The sequence below is a fragment of the Heterocephalus glaber genome, unplaced genomic scaffold (genome assembly GCF_053883595.1).
Source record: "Heterocephalus glaber isolate CG9 unplaced genomic scaffold, H.glaber_assembly_v1.0 deba00001509, whole genome shotgun sequence".
Lineage (NCBI taxonomy): Eukaryota > Metazoa > Chordata > Mammalia > Rodentia > Bathyergidae > Heterocephalus > Heterocephalus glaber.
This window is the reverse complement of record NW_028258325.1, coordinates 5354992-5375593: the sequence shown is the minus strand read 5'-3', so window position 1 is coordinate 5375593 and position 20602 is coordinate 5354992. Positions and strand designations below refer to the sequence as shown.

Below are 20602 nucleotides of genomic sequence, written 5' to 3'. Positions count from 1 at the left end.
CAGAAAAGTCTGGACACCTACTGTTTCCTCGTCTTTGCCGCAGTATGTATCGCAGGTGCTGTCTACCTCTATTTTGTCCTGCCTGAGACCAAAAACAGAACCCACGCAGAAATCAGCCAGGCGTTTGCCAAGAGGAACAAAGTATACCCCCCAGAGAAGAAGGCTGACTCAGCCACCACCGATGAGACAGTGAACGGAAAGCCGGAACCAGATTCCTCCTCCACATTGGACAGCTATATCAAAAACAGGGTTGTCTAAAATGACGGTTGCACCATTTCAGAGATCCAAAGACTTCCCCATGCTCAGAAGGCATAAACTAACTCAAGCCGAGCAAATCTTGCACTGTTAAGTTTCATAATGAGCTGGTGCTCACCTAACTTCACAACCAGATGTCATTCCTGCCCCCTGCACTCTTTGGGAAGCTGGAAAGAATCACCTTATGTCTCAGTGACCCAATATTCTTCTGTAGAAATCGATGGCCTGCCTTCTATGTGACAACCCACAGTTTCAGAATGTAATCGAATGACTACTATTGGAATCCTTCTCAAAGCACACATTGTGGTCTGACAGAGGGCTCAATAGACTGGAAATCATGGGCTCAGGTTCCAGTCCCAGGTTTTCTGCCAGTAGCCTTAGTCTCTAACTGGATCCTGGAGTGTCGGTGACCCTAGGCTTTGGTCCTAGATGTAGGCTGTCAGAATTCAGTGGGAAGAGACTCTGCACCTCCTAATAAATGTCTTTGCCAATCTTTGGCTCTGCCTTGTGGATCCTGGGCTTAAGAGAGCCATTCCCCACCACCATCTTGCTGGTTCTGCTTTCCCAGGCTGTATCCAAAGGGATCAGAGCTGCCAGGTCTGAGGTTGTCTTTGCCTCGGATTGTTACAGAGGACATAAAGAAGATCAATGAGTATGAGATCTAGCAAAGCAGCTATAAGAAAGAACTTGCTAGTAGCTTGGGTAGACATTACAAGTTAAACTCCATACAACTGAAACACAGTGTTGAGAATAAGCCTAGGCTTGATGGGAAGGAGCTCTGTGATCGATTGGTGATGTCTGCCTCTGGCGAAGGTGGTGAGGGTGTCCACTCAGGCACTCATGTTTGCCACGTCGAGCAGAGGTTTATCTGAAGATGTAATAAGCAGCCTTAGAAGGTGGTGAGCTCACCATCACTCAGAGTTCTCAAGCCAGGCCGAGTGGTGACTCATCTAAGTGCCAGTTGTAGAGGAAGATGTTTGGAGTGCATCTGTCCAAGGGCTCTTCCAACCCTTATGTGCCAGGGTTGTTACATTGGAGGTTACCATAGTCACACACAGCTTGTGGTTTGGTAGATCCCCTCCACTGCCTCCACATCTACGCTACTGCAATTGACAACTTTCCCCCGTGAATGATAGCACACTTGGATCAGCACCATCGTGTTTGGATTTAGTATATAGCACAAAAGAGGTGGAGCCAGAGAGGAGAGCCTCTATTCCTAGCAACACCTTGGGACCCTTCTGTGTCCACTGATCATTCTTGGCCAAGCTAGCCTTGGCCAAACATGAGCTCTGATTTTCCTTCCCCACTGAATGCTTTCACCTGGAACTCTCCTTTCACTAATTGTCAACTGAACGCAATATGCCATCCAGCTGTGGTTTGGCTGGATAATTTGAACAGTGTTTGTCAATATGAAGAGAAAGTGATATATGAGCCCCAAACATGTCTGAGACCAAAAGAAAAGCCAAATGAAGTACAAAATAGAAATCTTAACTTTAAGGTGTTTTCATTCACTTGGAGACTTGAGCATTTTGTGAATACATACTAAGACACTAGCTAGGCACTGAAGATGTCAGTAAGCAAAGAAATCTGCTTTCACCTGCTCAAGCCGGTGTCTACAACAGAAGATGGAGATTCAAAGTACTGTTGGTAGGAACATGTGACAGGACCAGTTGAGATGACAGGGGATAAACAGGAAAGCCTTCCCAAATAAGCAACAGAAGTAGAACGGGGAACAATGTGACTATCAGGCAATAGGCCAGGAATTATTCTTACACATTATTACATTTGAAAAGATAGTAGAGCCACATTAAGGAAATTTGTTGAAAAATGAAACAATAAAACACCCACATCTCATAGGCTTCATTTTCCCTAACACTATCTTTTTTCTACAACTCTGAACACTTCTTGCTGTTGTTTACCCACTTGCAATCACAGAATACATAAAACACAATTACAATCATCTTTCTCTTATCTTCTTTTTCCCGATATTAAATCAAATATATCATCTCCATTCTAAAACCTTTTCCATACTCTGGTATCCATTGCAGGAGATTCTTCATATATAAAGCAGTTTTCCAGACCCTGAGAGGCCATGAGAAGCATCAAATTAGAGAGACAGACATCTCCTTGAACTTTGCTACACAGGCCCTGGGCTTATGCTGAAAGGTTCTAACCATTCGCAGCATCCTGTGTCCATGCATGGACCCTAAAGCAACCTCTAGTCAAATCAACAGGCCTCTGTCTTAGTCACTGTCCCATGGCTGGGGCAAAATACCCAATACAGTTTAAAGGAGGAGGGGTTTATTTGGCTCACAGTTTCCAGTTCAGAGGTTCCAGTTCAAAGTCAACTGGCTCCAAGTCAGAAAAAGCATGGAGAAAGGGCCCAGCAGAGAATAGCTGCTCAGCCCATGGCAGCCAGGAAGCAAAGAGAAAAAGGAGGAGTCAGGGACCAGAAAAATGGGCTGTGGAGAATGTAAAGGAAATCACAGCAGGAGAGAGCTGAAGAAAGAGTGACCCTAAATCTATGTATGCAATCCCAAGACTACCCCCAAGATTCACACATAGGGTGTGATGTAAAATATGGTGACATTTAAATTTTTTGAAAATGTATTACAGTCATTAATCCCTCTCAAAATCCTCCCCTCACTTCCAACACACTTATCCCATTATTCTTGCCACTTTCTGAAACTGTTCCAGAGTTCTCTTTCCTGCATGTCTTTTCATGGCTGCCTTGGGGTCTTGAATTGATTCCAAATATTTATGGCAATCTCTGTCAAATAAACACATGACCCTGTGTCCTCATCTTCCTTATTCACTGGACCTGGCACCATGTGACTTCTGGCTCTTTCCCAAAGTCAAAATGACCATGAAAGGGAAACAATTTGAATCAATTCAAGACCCTGAGACAGCCATGGCAGTGCAACGGTAGACACTCAGGAAAGAGGACTTCCAGAACTGCTGCAGAAAGTGGTGAGAACAATGGGACAAATGTGCTCAAAAGTGAAGGAAAGTATTTTGAGGGGGATTAATGCCAATATATCTTTTACTGTAATAAAAATTTGTATTTAAAAATTGACCATATTTTTATCACATTTCATGCATGGATTTGTATGGAACTTGCAACTTTTAACACCCCAGTATGTTTCTTACTATTTCCTAGGTCCCATGGCATTGTCTGTCACCTTTTACTGTGCATGAGAATCACCTAGGAGGTGGCAATGATCCCCACCGTCCTGGCTGGAAGTTCAGATGCAGTGGTCTTCCAGGGGTCTGCAGTGGCCTGGGCCCTGCACTTTTATCAACATCTCGGTGAGGCCACCACCCTTGGAGCCTGTAGACCACATTGAGGCTCCTGAATGACACACCTGTAAAACTGGGTGTTCTTTTGCAGTATGATTTTGGACCATTTAAAAATGTATTCTGCCAGGTGTGGTGGTGTACACTCATAATCCCAGCACTCTGGGAGACTGAGACTGGAGAATCTCAAATTTGAGCCCAATCTGGGCAAATTAGTGACTTAGAAAGACTTTTCTCAAAATTAAAAAAATAAAAATGGGCTGGGAATGCAATTTAGTGCAATTTAGGGTTCAATGCCAAGTATTGCAATCAATCATTATGTGTATTACTTTTTTAAATTTTGAAATATAATTGCACTTACAGAAAGACATAAGACACAAATCATCCAAATTTCCCAATTTTTAAAATTTATTTTTCCAATTCTTATTGAAGAATAATTGACAAAAATTGCATGCATCTCGGGAACGTGACCATGTTGGTCACCACAATCAAGCAAATTAGCATACCCATGACCACTTCCTTTTCTTTTTTTGTGTGAGAACACTTAGGATCTTCCCTTTTTGAAAATGTCAGGCATACAACACAACATTGTTAATTGAAGACCCCATCCCTTACAGTAGAGCTCCAGAACTTATTCATCTTGGATAACTGAAATGTTGGTTGGCCAACATCATCTCCTTTTCCCCTCCCTACCCTCAGCCTCTGGTGACCACCATCCTCCTCTCTACTGAGCTGCTGAGTTTGTGGGCAATTTCTTAGAGAAACTAAGATGCGTATGCTTAGAGCTTTTCTCCACAGTGGGTAATGAGTAAGCAGGGCACAAGAGGCTTCATTGTGACCAAGAGATCTTAAAAAGTCTTCTTATTTTTACCTTTCCTTTGGGCATACATATTATTTGACTCATTTTACATGACTCAAACACTGCCCCAACCCAAATTAGCCATTAATTAATTTCCACATCTTGGCTGCCTCTCTTCACAGACAGCTTGAAGAGCTCTTCTCTACCTCTTCTCCCAGAATCCCCATTTAACATCATTAAACCCTACACCTGTAGTCTCTTTCTAGCATGTAGTAGGCTCCACAAAAATTCATCTTATTAGAGAAACAAACAGAAGAATGTTGATGTAGCAACAAGTGCATCATCCCCCCACCTTGGATGCAAAGTTGTAGGTGCAGGTCAGTGAGCTGTAAGCACCTGGGATCTGGGCTTCATGGACCAGAGCTGCTGTCACAGCCTGGAGCTTCTCACATCTGACCTCTGCCTCTGACTGCCAATACTTCTCTTTTGTTTAAGCTGCTTTACCTGTAGACTTTCTTGCTCATGACTAAACCTAAACACAATTGATACAGGTCGTGACAGGAAACAGCCCAAGGCAAATGAGAATACATGAAGCAAATCCAATTCTCTAGACACTCAGCAAGTTAATTCTCCATGCCCAGCTGCCTCCAGAAGATAAGGATGAAAATGCCTGGATTCTCACTAGTTGTTGGATCTGTCCGTGGTACTGACCTCGGCTTTCGACTTAACAGTGCTGATTTCTCTTCAAGTCTATAAAAATACTTTGTATTATTGCCTCTGATGCTGAAGATAGCGTGTGAAGTGATTATTTTGGGTTCATCTTACATGATCAAACCCTGTTCTTCAAGTTCCAAGGACAGCCATGTTTAATGCTCCTCCTGTTACTACACTACAGGACCTCCCTGTCCTTGAAGGATGGCTCTGCTCTGTTTTGCTACCTGGCCGTGCCACATGTATGCATTTGATGGCAACCTGATTATGAGTTTCCCTGTGATGGACAGTGACATTAATGGCCTTGGTGAATCAGACCTTCAGATACACCTGCCCACATATTATGCGCTTCAGTGTTGCTTCTAGACTTCGCTGTGCAAGTATCTTTGCCCACTGAGACATCAGAAAAGGAGATACAAACAGAAGAGCATAATTAGTACACTCTAGAGCTTTGTCTCTTAGGGTATGAGTACCACAATGTGTGTATGCTCACTCTATCCTCATTGGGGATGGAAGACCACATAAAACAGGGCTCAGCTGTCCCCACTGTCCCAAGGGAACACGGGTCCAAGTCACCTTCCCAGCTGAAGGCAGGTGCACAAGTGATTCCAGGGGCAAATAACAGAAGAACTACCCAACTGATTCGCAGGATGCCACAAAATAGTAAATCACTGTCGCTTTAAGCTTCTAGCTCATGGTATAGTTTGTTAAATAGCAATAGTGGCTAAGAGAGACCCATTATTTCTGATTACATTTTTCTCATGTGAGTTCTTTAGCACTGCTTAGAACCCAGAACCCCAAACAACAGTCAAATTAACATTCTCTGAATTCATGGCTCATTCACTCACCTCCCAAACACTAGCTGAGCATGTACTATATGTCTTTGCTAGGTAATGGAGATGCAAATGTAGGGACAAATCTCTGCTTTCAAGTAGAAAAAAATGGTAGGGATGACAAACCACTGATAGCCAGCATATGCCTAGTGTTGTCTCTGCAGAGATGTCTTTCTACTCCTTTCCTCTTGGAAAACTCCTATGAACTCTTCATGTTGATAGGGAAAAATTTTAAAGTAAGGTTAGCAGATTTGCTATTGAAGTAGTTGTGGAAGCAAAATAGGTAGTGTACCCTTTTAAAAGCTTCCCTTAGCCCATTGTTTTTGTTGTTTAAAGTGAAGGTTATATAGCTCCTTTGATCTGTAGCTCCACTATAGATAACATCCTAGCTCTGAAGAACAAAGTGGGAATCCTTGAACAAACTTGTGATGTATGTGCTTTAAATGTCAAGTGTTCAGGACTGTAACCAGTGACAGAAACCACCTGTGTCTAACCATTAAACAGGAATTGGAACTTTATTTACATAACAAAGACCACTAGGGGTGAGATAATGACTGACAAAAGTATAAAAAGTGATGGACAAAGAACACAGGGTACAGACTCTGACCAGACCAGTTTCTGGCAGTCCTGCCTGCTTGCAAGTAAATTTGTTTTTTTACCCAACTTCTGTGTCTCTGTGCATTTCTTTCTGTGATTCCAGAACAATGTCCACACCAAAGCATCTTTGTCTCTGCAGCTCTTTCTTGGAGTCTGAGGTGGGCTTTTCCCTTTTGCTTCCACGGAAGCCTATTTTCTCCTTTATTGACAGATCTCTCACGGCTTCAGGATTTTTGTGACTTTTTTGCTGTATATCTCCTCTGCTAGACTCTGGGATCCTTAACAACATCAGATTTATTTCAGGAGTCCATACTGCTGGGGCCTGGTGAGTGCTCATCACATATGTACTAAGCAAATGAGTGTCATGATAAAGACATGAGGAGTTTGTGATATGAATGAGGGAATGAACATGGCTGGGCTGATGAATACAGGTGCTTCTGAGTGGTAGCAGCATATGAGCTGCATCTCATATGCGGATTAGAATTTCGCCAGACTGAGAAGAGAAAGAGGAGAAGTTTGAGACAAAAGGTCAAAGACATAGAAGTGAACAAGCAGATGGCATGTTCAGGGCACAGCTAACTATTAATAAGACCAAGCTTAGTGGCTGTGAGGATAAATTTGGGAGATGGCACTGGTCAATGGTTTCAGTCTATGCTGAAAAATATGAAATCTTCCAGAAACAAACTTGCCCAACATCTTCTGTCTGGCTGAACATAGGTCTATGCAGAAACACTTGGTTCCAATATTGTCTCTTAATTGGATAAATGATGAGGCTCCAGGAGGTCAGGTCATCATCAGCCTGCTCATTCCGCTTCCACTGAACATTTATTAGCTGGCTGTGAACCCCAGAGAGCAGAGGTAGCCTTGAGTGACAAGGACACAGCAGCTGCTCACCGTTTTAGACACCTGCTGTAATTTACACTTAGATGTGGATGTAATTATCCTTATCAAATTCAATTCCCTTGGTAAATTTGTACATTAAGTCAAGTAAATTTCCTCCCATTAAATCACACCATTTGGGGACTGTACTTTATCTCAGCCAAGAACTGGGGCTTGAAAGTAATAAAGGCAAAAGAAAAAATAAAAGATCTTAGGTTCTCCACAGGAAGTGTGGGTGGTGACGACAGAGGCAGTATTTCAGAAGTGTGTTAAAAGTCCAAATCTCCTGTGGTTCCATGACTATAGGCCTCTTGAATTTAGAGCATCCTAAAAATGAGGCACTTCTTGCCTACTCCACATTTCGCAAACTGAGAATGTTGCATGCATTTGAGATCTGGATGCAGAAAAGGATATTTAAGGAGGATATTTTGGGAGATGGGAGCAGGTAGGTACCTCAGAAAGGGCTTATGGTTTTATCTCATGTGTGGAAAGAAAAATCAGTGTTTGTGCTAGAGCTCTGCTATATGCTTTTACATACATTATTCCTTTAACAAGATAGTGGAGTAGACTATGCAGTCTTTGATAATTCCCATTTCTTTATCTCCTTGGAATTTAGCATAACTCTAATTAGATAACTTGGAGTGTAGTTGAGGCCCCTGCCCAGTTTACTAGCAGGCTATAAGTGGCACAGGCTTCTTGCTTCCCTATGATTTGGCCATATTATATTAAGAGTCTGATCAAAGCCTATGTCACTCTAATGGCCATGTCAGATGGCAGATTGGGCAAGCATAGCCCCTCCCCCAATGGCTGTAGCAGAAATCTAAGTACTGGTCTGTGAAGCTGCAGAACCCTGAATGAGATAACATCCAGCTGAGGTCAGTGTGACTCCAACTATTCCTTTCCCTGAATTATGGCCTCTCTCACTGACCTGATGGGTTCCTGGTTAATTATGGCCCACCCCTGGTCTTCTTTTGTTTCTTCTACAAGCATGCATTGCCTCCCTTTTACAGCCTTGCCTGTGAGAACCGCTATCACCAGATATTTCACATACACCCTGCCCTATTTCTTCCCATGCCTGTAACCAATAAACACTGGAGGTCTCGGGTGCCTTTTGTCTTTGCTGCCCAACTCATCTCATTTCGCCCCAGATCCCTGCTTTGTTTAAGTCCTGTTTCTGTGTCTTTCTTTCTCTCCCCTTGTGTCATATTGCCTTGCAGGAGATTGGAACTCTTGGCCAGGACCTCAATATTGAAGTAAAGAAGAGGGACACTGGACTTGTCATATTATTTGCTAAATCTCCACCAATTACTACAGTTCCATGCACATAGCAAGTCCTAAATAAAGGCTTCTGAATGAATAAACTAATTTGTCAATAAGAATTTTTTTAACTATTGGGAGAGATATGAACTAAATGTAAAGATATTGGAAGTCACCAGACTAGTAAAATTTGGCCAAAATATAATTGCATATAATAGCATACCCAGAAAATACATGTGTCTCAGTTAGGACTCTTTCTGTTGCAGATGGCAGAATCCTGACTCATAACAGCTTAAAAATAAAAGAAGGAAGTTATTCATTTGCTTAACTAGGAAGTCTTGTGAAGCTTATTCTAATAGCTATGTCTTGGCTAGATACAGAACCTCAAATAATATTCTTCCTGGTTCTAATTCTGTCTCTCTTATCTTGTGGTCCTGCTTGTCTCTGCTTGGTTTTATTCTTCAGGCAGCTTCTTAATATGGCAGGCTCTGGTAGCCCCATCTTCTCAAAATGGTACTCAGTGGGAAAAAACAGTTCTCTTTCCCAATGTACCAGTTATCCATTGCTGTGAAACAAAACATCATAAAACTTAGTGGCTTGAAACAACCACCATTATTTTGTTGTTTGTCTTACTATGTAGCTCAGGCTGGCCTTGGACTCACTATGTAGCCCAAGTTGGCCTCAAAGTCATGGCAATCCTCCTGCCTCAGCCTCCTGAGTACTGGGATTACTGTGTGCAACCACACCCAGAGATGATCACCATCTTCTTCTCACAACTTTGTGGCTCAGGCAGGCTTCAACTGGACAGTTCTTGGATCCTTGTGGTATCTCCTAGATTCAACCAGAAATTTGTGATCAGATGACATTATCCTGGGAGGATTGGTCTCAAATCGGTTTCATTTATATGTCAGGAGCTTCCAAAGGGCAACCAGAACAGCTAGAGTGTCTGTGCCTCAATACAATCTCTTTCTGCATGAAGTGTTTTCACCTCTTGGAGCCCTAGCCTGCTCACAAGGCAGCAGGGTACAAAGGGAGTGAGGACAAAGTCTGCAAGTCCTTTCTGGGCTGGGGCTCCAAACTCACACATCTCTTTACTTTCTCAAATCACATCATGGGCCAGCCCAAGTTCAAAGGCAATGGAAATAGACTCCAGCTCTTGATGGGAAGCACCTCAAGTCTCATCACAATGGGGCATGTGCAATGAAAGACCTTACCGTGGCCAGCTCTGCAAACAATCTATCACCTCCAGTGTCCACACATCAGCCTTAGGAAGATTCTGATTGGTCCTACCCAGTCACATATGTATCCCTGTGTCACAGTGGCCCAGAAGGATGAGTTGCTCTGATTGGCCAGCCTAGTCATATGCTCATCCCAGAAGTGTTGAGCAGGGTAGAGGGCAAGGGGCAGTGTAATCTAATTGGTAGCTTTCACATCACTACCCAGAATCCTCAGTGAGCCGTTAGAGAACAGGAAGTGTGTCTGAAGACAGAACTGAAGCTGGCATGGCCCAGGCCAGGCTGTTTTTCCTAAGGGAGAGAGATCAGTTGTGATAGCCTGAAGAGAAGCTCCAAATATCAAAAGGCATTGCCCACAGGGCCCGTTCGGACAAGGGAGCTCTGACCTGCAGGCTCACCCAATCTGATTCATTTTGTTTTGGAAATGAATGCATAACCCTCCAACCCAGGCTCCAGAAATAACTAATATTTATACCAGTTGATTCACATCCTTTTTTCCCATTCCATAATCCCCTGGCAGTTTTCTCATATAATTTTGTTTCCAGAAGACTGATCAAACCAATTTGAACACTGACTTTCCTTATTAACTATATTTTTCATAACAAAAATTAGTATCCTGTCTGATTTACCTATCAGTCTCCTAGGAGACTAGTAACTATAAGTTATCCCCCAATCCAACTAATTCTCATCCTAAGAGTTTGTCTTGAAGGCTGAAATTCATACCATGGTAAACTTGCCAAAATCTTACCCCATAAGGGGCTTCCCAGAGGCCTTGTGGGAAATGCCTTAGCACATGTTCTTCCTATCTCTAGGTATTGTGGTCCCCACTTTGCCTGTGGAGAAACTGAGTCTTACAAAAATGATCTGCCCAGAGTCACAAAGCAGGCAAAGATAGCTCCTTGCCACTTATCAATTGCAGCCCTTCAGCTGAAGAATGCTGATTGTGTCGCTACTGCATGCTCAGGGCTATTGTAAGTGATGGGGACGAGATGGTAAAGAAGACAGGAGATTTCCAGCTTTCAGTCATGAAACTGACATTCAAGAGAGGGGAGATGAGAACTAACCAATAAATAAATAGGCCACAGAAAATCAAGCACCAATGAATGCAGCACAAATGATTAGAAACTGGCAATCCACTAGGAAGTGTCTGGGTTGCATCTTTAAATCAGGCGGTACCATGGTTATATGAATATGGTTTGTGTTCCCCACAGGTTCATGCGTAAGAAACTTAGTCTTCAGTAGGGTGATATCGGTAGGGGATGGAACCTTTAAGATGCAGGGGGTAGAGCAGAAGAAAGTATACTTTATAGGCCAGGGATTCAGCTCAGTTGTTCTGCTGCCTGCCTTGCAAGCACAATGTCCTGAGTTCGATCCCTGGTACCAAAAAAAAAGAAAGCACCTTATAAACTGGCTCATGGTGCACAATCAGTAAACAGGACTATGCCAATGCCAGTGAAAAGAATGCCCCACACCCTCTCCATCCTCCCCAAATACAGCTTGCTTTCCACGAGTTTGCAACAACTCTGTCCCACGGGTGACAGAAGTAAGGAACAAAGTGAAAGAGAAAGGAGAATGATATTAAAGCCATTCAAAGAAGTTGTGAACAGAAGACAAAGCCCTGATGAAATCCATCTATGTGTCTGCTTCTCTAGCCTAGATTCTCTTGGGTGTCCCTCAAACTGTAGAAGTTCATGACCCTGAGTCCATTGAGCGAGCACCCATGCATCCATGAACATTCACCATCTTCCAAAAGTGCTCATGACCCAGGTAGTGGTTTTTTTCAATAGCTAGGACTTTTTGCCCCTCCTCATATGCAGAATTCCTGGTGATTTTAAATTGTATTTATATTCCTGTTTGTTTGCCTTGTTCTCCTTATTATACCAGATTTATTGAGGAAAAGAGTGGATAAGACATCTATAGATCATGTTGTACAGAATTGTAATTTAATATATACAGTGCTTGACATGTATTTTGTTGAAAGGGAGGAAAGAAATGAATAGATGTAACCTTCAGATAATTTACTCCAAGCTTCATCACAGCACAAAAATGCAACATGTGTGGGTGACTGTTGGATGTGGAGTGTCATTCAACATACTCAGTAGCCCACACACAGAGAAGGTACATAGTCTGTTCATTCATGCAACAGTTCTCCACTGTGAGCCTACTTTGTGTCCGTTGGGATATAGGTGTGGAGATACTTTAGTTAGGGATGGTCAAATGCATTCTATGGGGCAGATACACCCATACTTTAGTATCAAATAATATTAATATTGAGCTGTTAGGAATATTAAACTGCAGGGTCAGAGAGTGGTGGAGATTATCTCTGTACCAGTAAACAATCTCACATAGTGAATAGAGATCTAATCTCTCAGCAACCTAGTCATGACATTCCAGGCTGTGGTTGGATCCTGGCTCTGCTTTTTGCTGGCTCCGAGGCTTAGGAAAGTTATGTAAATTCTCAGACCCTCAGTTTCTCATTTTACAGTTTCTTGTCTGCAAAATTGGGAGACTATTGCTGACGTTTAAAGGATGTAATGAGGATTTAAGTGGATAATATATTAAGACCATGTATCACAATTCATGATAGACATACAACCAACAAGTGACCATATTACTACACAGTGTGGTAAATTCATAACCCTAAGGCTCAGTCCACTATCACTGACAGAATCATCATGGCCTCATTAATGACCTATTGCTCATGTTGTACGTCAGGCTGTTCTAAGAATTTTCTGTGAACTCAAACCACCTAATTATTATTCACTTCATTTTATAGATGTGAAAACAGATGAATAGATAGACTGAAAACTACAGAGTATAAGATCAAATAGCAAGATAAAGCCAAAATGAAGCCCAGCTTCCTAGGTCATTATCCTTCCACAAAAACAAGTGGCCTCTCCTCTGAGACCACATACCCATGCAGGGTACAGGTTTGTCATGAATTCCTGCAGCCTAATGTCTTCAAGGATCCCTGGAATCAGGGATTTCAGAATTGTAGAATCAGGATTTTCTACAAATGGTTCTGTGATGAAGTAGGTTTGGAAAATCTGGGTGTTGTTAGTGAGCTTTCTGTCACTGTAACACATACTTGAGATAATCAACTTATATCAAGAAAAGAGATTTATTTTGGCTCCCACTCTCAGAGGCTTGAGTCCCCGATTGATTGATACCATGGCACTGGAACTGTGGCCAGGTAGCACATCATGGCAGGGCAAAGTCACCCACCTCATGGCTGGGAAGTGAAAGACAGAAGAAATCAGCATCCCACAATGCCTCATGGGTGACCTAAAGACACCTCACAAAGCATCACCTCTTAAAGATTCCACCAGTACCAAGAGCACCAAACTGGGGTCAAACAGTTACCACACAGGACTTGGGGGGACACCCCAGATCCAAGCTGTAGCACCAACACAGGTAGGATAAGAGGTCCTCTTACTGTCCACCTTCTGAGAGAGATGAATGTGAGGTGTGATTGAAAACTACAGAGAATGTTTAAATTTTTTAAAATGAATTAAAGGACACTTGACTATTAATCACCCTCAAATTCCTACCCCTCACTTCAAATACCTTTACTCCATCATTCTTGATACTTTCTGAAGCAGTTCTGGAAGTCCTCTTTCATGAGTATCTGTACTTACATTGTTGTGGCAGCCTCAGATATACTTTCACGGTCATTTTGACTTTGGGAAAGAGCTGTATGTCTCATGGTACCAGATCTGGTGACTAAGACGGGCGAGGGCAGACAGTGATGTTCTTACGAGCCCACCTTTCCATTGGGGTGGCACACAGCAACAGTGTTCACCCTATTTTTGATCACACCTTGTAAAGACAATCAGAAAAGAGGATTTCCAGAGATGCCTCCTAAAGTGCGTGAATGCTGAGATTAGTGTGTTTGAAGCAAAGGGGAGGATTTGGAGGGGGATTAATGGTAACATGGCTTTCACTGTAAGACATTTTTTTAATTGAAGCATTCACCATATATATCGATCATCACTTGTATGCTAATGAGCTTCAAGGCTCACCCAAAAGAGGAATGTTTTGCCACATCCTCCACGTTGGCTTCAGACCCCTTCCCTTTGAAGCACGGCACTGGCACTAGCTGTCCCCTGCGGGTCTCAGGGAGACCACGCCAGGACCAGCCCACATTCGCAACAAACAACTGCACTCCCCAAGCTGCCAGGACCCATGAACTATTCCTGCCTTGAAATTCATTATTACTCATTTTGAGCTCTAGTTCAAAAAAGGAGAGTGTCTGTAGGAAACATTTCTCCCAACCCTTTAATCTGTGAATCTTCTGTCTAATCAAAGGCGCACCCACATACACGTGTGTGTACCTATTCTCCCACTGGAATGGCCACTTAAAATTTTGACTCCCTGAGTAAATAAGCCTGTCTAATGAAGACTTGTCTCGGGCTGATAATTCCTGTCATTAGAGAAGTAGGAATCGGGCCATGTTTAGCAAGGCAGGGAGTGTCCTCCCATGGGAGGCTCAAAGTGAGCAGGGAAGAGCTCCCAGCTCTGCAGCCCAAACGCAGCCTCCCAGGTAGCCTTTGCTTGAAGTTCTCACTCATCAAAGTGAGTTAAAGCAGGAATAGCCACCGCCATGCATACATTCAGCAGTGAGCATAGTGCTCTCAGATGCATCCCCTAAGCAGCCTCCCTCACTTGCCTGCCGTGCCCCCTTGCCCTGTCTGAATGTCATTTAGTTTCATCAGCTATCTGCAGTAGATGCCAGCAGGGCTGATTTCAGCTGCTGCCAGGATGGACAACGACTGGCTATTGTCACAAGCCCCTGAGTCTTCCCAGCTTCTCAACTTTGCTCTGAAGCTACACCAGCTGACTCAGCCCCAGAGGCTAGAGGTTCAGGACAGAGAGCACTCAAGGAACAGCCCCCAATCATGGAGATGAGGGTTGCTGAAGAAATGCCTCTGCCTCCTGCTCTTCACAACTTTAAGGCTGCCGTACATTCCACCTGGCTTCCTAGTGTTAGCCAATAGGGGACTTGGGGGAGTTGTTTTCAGGTTCTTGGTGTCCCAATCAAAGAACTGAGCAGGTAACTCAAAGGGAGCAAGAATAAGATTTACTATTAAACAGGAGTAACAAGAGTGAGTGAAAGAAGTGAAGGCCCACTTCACGGGGTGGGTGTGAGCCAGTGAAAACAGCTCATGGCCCCACAGACCCAGACACTGGGCCTCTTAAGGTCCTGGGATTATGGCAGGATTAGCTGGAGATGACAGGAGTCAGAGACCAGTGGGGTATCTGACTCAATTCAGCTGTCTGAGGGTGAGTTTTTGACCACACAAATTTTTCTCCCGAGCTCCACTGTGCCCACTCTTCCTCTTGCTGAGGTTTTATATCTATAGAGAGGAACAAAAACCTCTACCACTATATAATCCTGCTTCCTTATACTGATAAAAAATAGAACTGAGTCACTCTAAGCATCAGGCACATGGAAGTCTGTTCTTCAGCATCACTAGTGAGCTAGGAGAAGTCAGTGTAGAGTGATGAGTGTTATGGTTTAGAACTAGAATGACTTTCAAAAGCCTTGTGCATTGGCCTCAGAGGTGGGATTTTGGAAGGTGATTAAATCATGGAAGTGCCATACTCATCAGTAGATTAATTCACTGACAAATGCGTAGCTGAATGTGCTATTAGGAGATGGGCATTGTTGGAAGAGGTGGGTCATGGGAAACATGATCCAGAAGCATATATTTCCCTCCCTGGCTTCTTCCTTTTCTCTCTACTTCTGGGCTGCAGTGACACAAGCAGCTTTTCATCCACTATGCCCTCTGCCATGCTATTTCTGCCTTAGAGCCAGCATACCATGGACTGAGATCATGAGCCAAAATAAATCACTCCTCTTTTAGGTGTCAGGCATTTTGTCCTAGAAATGGAAAAGTGAAAAAACAGTTTCTGGTACCAGAGATGTGGAATCATTGCCATGGCTATACCTTTGGAAATGGTTTACAGAAAGAGTTTGGAAAGGTTTGGAAACGCCAGTTAGAGAAGTCCTAGAAGGCTGTAAGCAGAGTTGATGGGATATTCTGATCAGAGTTCAGAAGACCAGAATGCTGATAGAAATGCAGACAGCAAAGACCAAGCTCAGAGCTTTCAGTTGGGCACAAGGAACGCATTGGCAGTTGAACTCAAGATCATGTGTGTTATGCTCTGACAGAAATTTTGTCTACATTTTGTTCATGTGCTGAGACTGCAGAAGAGTGAGACTAAGGACAGCAGACTAATTAATCTAGTGGAGAAAATTTCAAGGCAGCCCAGTGTTGAAGCTGTAGCATGAATAGTGGTAGCAGTTTTTAGCCATATATATAGTGAGAATAAGGAGCTAAAAGCAAGTTGAATGATTTGAAAAAATTTGCCAGTGGCCAGAAAAAAAGATTTGGAAAATTGAGACCAAGGAGAGATTGGTTGCTGAAAATTTTAACATTAGAAAGAAGCCTAGGGCCGGGGATTTAGCTCAGTGGTTCTGCCGCCTGCCTTGCAAGAGCAAGGTCCCAAGTTCAATCCCCAGTACCAAAAAAAAAAGAAGCCAAGTGGGCTGGGAATTTAGCTCAGTGGTGCCGTGCCTGTCTTGCAAGCGCAAGGTCCTGAGTTTGATCCCCAGTACCAAAAGAAAAAGAAACCAAGTGCTTTGCATCAAGGCAATAGCAAAGATCCCTTGAAGACATCTCAGGAATTAGCAAGACCTCAACCTTCACTGACTCAAGGGTATAAAAGGGTAAAGGCAAACCCTTTTGAAAGACTTTGCTTTGAGAAGAGAGCCACAGGGCACCCTGCTCATGAAAAACTGCCTAGGAAATTCATTCCCAGGATTCCTTTCACACTACTCAGTCATCTACACTTCACATCTGCAGTGGCCCAAAATGTGGCAACTACCTCAGCTGGTGCTCCAGCTGGTGGCAGACGTTGGAACTATCAATGTGGGGCTGATTTTTACAGGCCTGCAGATCACAAGACTTACAGTATCATGGAGGCTTACACTCAAATTTCAGAGGCAAGCCCTACAAGGCCAGGCAATAGAACCCTGAGAGGGCAGTGCATAAAGCTATAAGGGTGAAGCCGGAAGTGCAGAGCAGACTCTAGGAAATTTGAGATGCCGGGAATATGGAAAGTCAGCTGAGGAAAGCCACAGGCAGTGAGCAAAGCTATGAGGGCTGCAACCAGCAATGCCTTAGGATTGGGACTGTCCAAGCTGTTTGGAGATCATACCTGGCTGCATCTTACCATGAGTGTTAGACATGGAGCTATAGGATGTAATGTTCACCTTTCTGGTCTTCCTTTGGTCCAGTCCCTTTCTGTTTCCTTAATCCTTTCTAATGGAATGGGAATGTTTACCCTGTGATATTGTATGTTGGCAGTATTTAACTTTCTTCTTGATTTTTACAGGGGAATCACAGCTAAGAGTTTGCCTTGAGTCTCAGGGCAGATTTTGGACGTGGACTTTTCAGCAATGCTAGAATTGTTAAAACTTTGGTGACTCCTAAAATGGACTAAGTGTATTTTGTATAAAGAGACAGACACCATCGCTTCTCGGCCTTTTGGCTAAGATCAAGTGAAGAGATAGACACCAGTCTTTTAGGGGCTAGAAGCAAAATGTTACTGTTTAGATCTAGAATGTCCCCCAAGAAGGATCATGTGTTCAGAGGTGGGTCCTTTAAACGGTGATTGGATCATGGTGATGCTGTACTTATCAGTGGATTAATCCACTGATGAATCTATGGCTGAATGTGCTATTGGGGGGTGGGCCTAGCCACAAGAGCTGGGTCACTGGGGGCATCACCCTCCCTGATGCCTCATTCACTCTCTGCTTCCTGGCCACCATGAGGTGAGTTTTCATCTGCCATGCCCTTCTGCCATGTGGTTTCTGCCTTGAAGCTGGCCGGTCTTGGACTGAGACCACGAGCCAAAATAAACTTCTCCTTTAAATTGCAGGTGTCAGGTGTTTTGTCCCAGTGACAGGAAAGTGACAAAGACAATGGGGAAAAAACACAGTAGATTTTGGTACTAATTCTTGCTCGATAGCAGCAGTTCTAGCAACTACCATACACCCAACTATTTACATACTTTTTTTCTTGTTTATTTTATTAGTACATATTTGTAATTCATGCAGCTCACAATCATCTCGGGGGGCGGTTACATGTATATATTACAGCTTTTAAAAATCTCCCTTCCCTCCCCTTTCTCCTCCCCAATCCTCCTCTGATTCCCTAATCCCCTTTTTTGTACCTGTTGATACTATTTGTCTTAGCACATGTTATGACTTATAATATTTACATGGATGAGGGTTATTAGGTTCCTGTACATGACATATCTCTATTCCTCTCATTTTCCCTTCCCTTCTCCCTTTCCTGAGTGTAATGGTGGGCTTGGCAGGTAAGTTCACTGGCACTCAATTGTCCTCTGAGTCAGGATTATCCCTATGGAATCAATTCAGCTACAGTATTAACAGGCTGATCTGTTGCAGTGGAATCTATCAGGGCTGGTTGAAAAATTATATCCCGTAAGATCCTGATTTGGGTCTCCTTTTAGCATAGAGAAGAAATCCATAGCTATAGTGTAAACATTATAACAACCCAAGCCTTAACCTACTGTTACTGCACCAGATGCGTTGGCTGTGTTCCCTACTGGTAAAAAACAGCATTCAACAGTAATTTTATAGAATCAACCATCTAAAGCCCAGGGGTTTGTGTAATCCCAAAGAGGGGGAGAGTGGAGGAATAGAACCAAAAAGAAAAAAATATTTTTTTTCTGTAAGTCCTTTGCTCTGTGGTATACAAAGGAAGAAACAGGAGAGGGGCAAGGGGCCCGACTGATACTAAGGTTCTGTTGTTATATATTTAGAAAGGGATAACGGTGTGGAAAGGTTCTGTGCTTGATGTAAATATTAGAGAGAAAGATTAAAGGAGTCACGTGAAAAGGTAGAGAGTGGAGAAAAGTAAAATTGAGAATGAGAAAAATACAGGGGAAAGAGGTCAGGCAAGGAAATATGGGTTAAAGTGGGCAGGGGTGTAAATGCACAGGGGAGAGTTTCCCTAACAAAACAAAAGAAACAAAAACAAAACAGACAAGTAAGCATAGGCAAAGCACAGGTACACAAACACACTCTTAAAAGAGAATGGTGCCGGCCTGGGGATTTAGCTCAGTGGTTCTGGCGCCTGCCTCGCAAGCGCAAGGTCCCGAGTTCGATCCCCGGCACACACACAAAAAGAGAATGGTGTAAAAGAGTGGGATAAAAGTGTGGGGGGTAATGTATAGAAGGAGAAAAATGAGATACAAAAATGTTTAAATATGAGAATAAAAAGTGAAAATAATACAGTCAAGGTAAAGAATAGTAAAAAAAAGAAAGAGTTCGGTTGCTCTGGACCGTGGCTCCTTTCCTCAAGGCTGTGTTTAGGAGCAGAATTCTAGGCAGAGCGTGTCTCTGTTCAGGCTGAAGACCAAGGGCAGTCTGTGCCCAGAACAGTGTGGATCCAGAGGTCTGTAATGGTGGGGACATTTGCGCTACCACCCCCCCCCAGCCGAGTCAGGGGGTCCCCAGACTAGCTCTCTGGGGAATCCCGAGTCTGCTGCCCAGCTGCCAGCAGTCTACCGTGACTGGACTGCCCTTCCCTCTTCCACTCTGGGAGACTGGCAGTGGAGGGGCTGCCAGCCTGCTCCGGACTGAAGTTCGAGCCCCTGGCCTTTCCTAAATGGAACAGTGACCCCTGCCCAACCCCTTCCCCTCTGTCTGACTGCGTGTGGCACGGCTCCACCTTCACTCACCAACTGCTGCGCCAGGGTTGCTGGTGTTCTCGCTGCTGCCTCCCACTGCGTGGGGTTCTCTGGGCCCAGGTGAGGCTTCCCTTTCTCCCTGAGCAGAGAAGTTGGCTTCCCGGCCTTCCCACAGGGGCTGCACAGCAGCTCTCCTTGGTGAGCTACTTCTTCTGCAGCCCTTAACCATGTTCTCCTCCTCTGTCGGTTCCCTTGTGGTTCCTGTGTGCCTTCCACTCACGTCACTTCCTCTCCAAGCTGTTGTTTCCCAGGCTCTGAAACTCTGTCCTAGAGAAGCTGAGTTGCTGGCATTGGGTGCTCCACCACTTTTTTCTCCTACTTACGTGCTTCAATCATCACAGACTGTATATGCATTTCCCTACTTTCCAGAAAGGAACATGGGGACTCCGTGACACTAAGAAACTAGCTCAAAATTACACATATTATGTATGATTAAACCTGAACTAGAGCTGAAAACTCAGAGTTCCTAATCTCTACCCTTTTCATAACATCATCTGACTTCAATGATTATATAACTTCTTTGATCCTCAAGTTTTTTCATCTGTACCATCTTGGCAGGAGAGATGCCTAGATCAGTAAAGCACAGATCGGGTTGTGTCTGGATGGTTATAGGGTGGTGACTTCAGGATTCTATCTGGGCCCTGACCCCTTTCTCTGTGGCTCTTTCCCTGTGTTCTGCTTCCTGGGTTCCATGAATTAAACAGCTTTCCTCCACCGTGTCCTTCTGCCATGATGTTTCTGCCTTGGATCCAGCTAACCATTGACCGAACCCTCTGAAACTGTGAGCTAAAATATGCCTCTCTTCCTTTATGTTGTGTATGTCAATTATGTTGCAGCAACAAGAACCTGACTGATACATTAACATAGGACTGCTGGACTAGAAATCTTTAAGTCCATTTTTACTTCTGTGAATCTTTGTCTTTAAAGATAAGGATAGTGAACTGTTTTGCCTT

The 20602-nt window shown here is 43.6% G+C and overlaps 1 protein-coding gene across 7 annotated transcripts in view; it reads left to right on the top strand.

The window, feature by feature from the left end:
- The window catches only part of Slc2a9 (solute carrier family 2 member 9), a 205138-nt gene that overhangs the window by 178995 nt on the left and 5541 nt on the right, over positions 1-20602 (top strand). For 4 of the 7 annotated variants that reach the window (XM_087187354.1, XM_087187342.1, XM_021260291.2 and 1 more), the window contains one exon: positions 4-6558. The exons of 1 other annotated variant lie outside the window; for it this stretch is intronic. In XM_087187354.1, coding sequence (XP_087043480.1) covers positions 4-86 — 83 coding nt within the window. In that variant the 3' untranslated portion in view covers positions 87-6558. Of the gene's footprint in view, positions 1-3; positions 6559-8588; positions 8715-20602 lie in introns of those variants that run through there. 2 more of the 7 variants (XM_087187346.1, XM_087187349.1) reach the window with 2 other exon arrangements.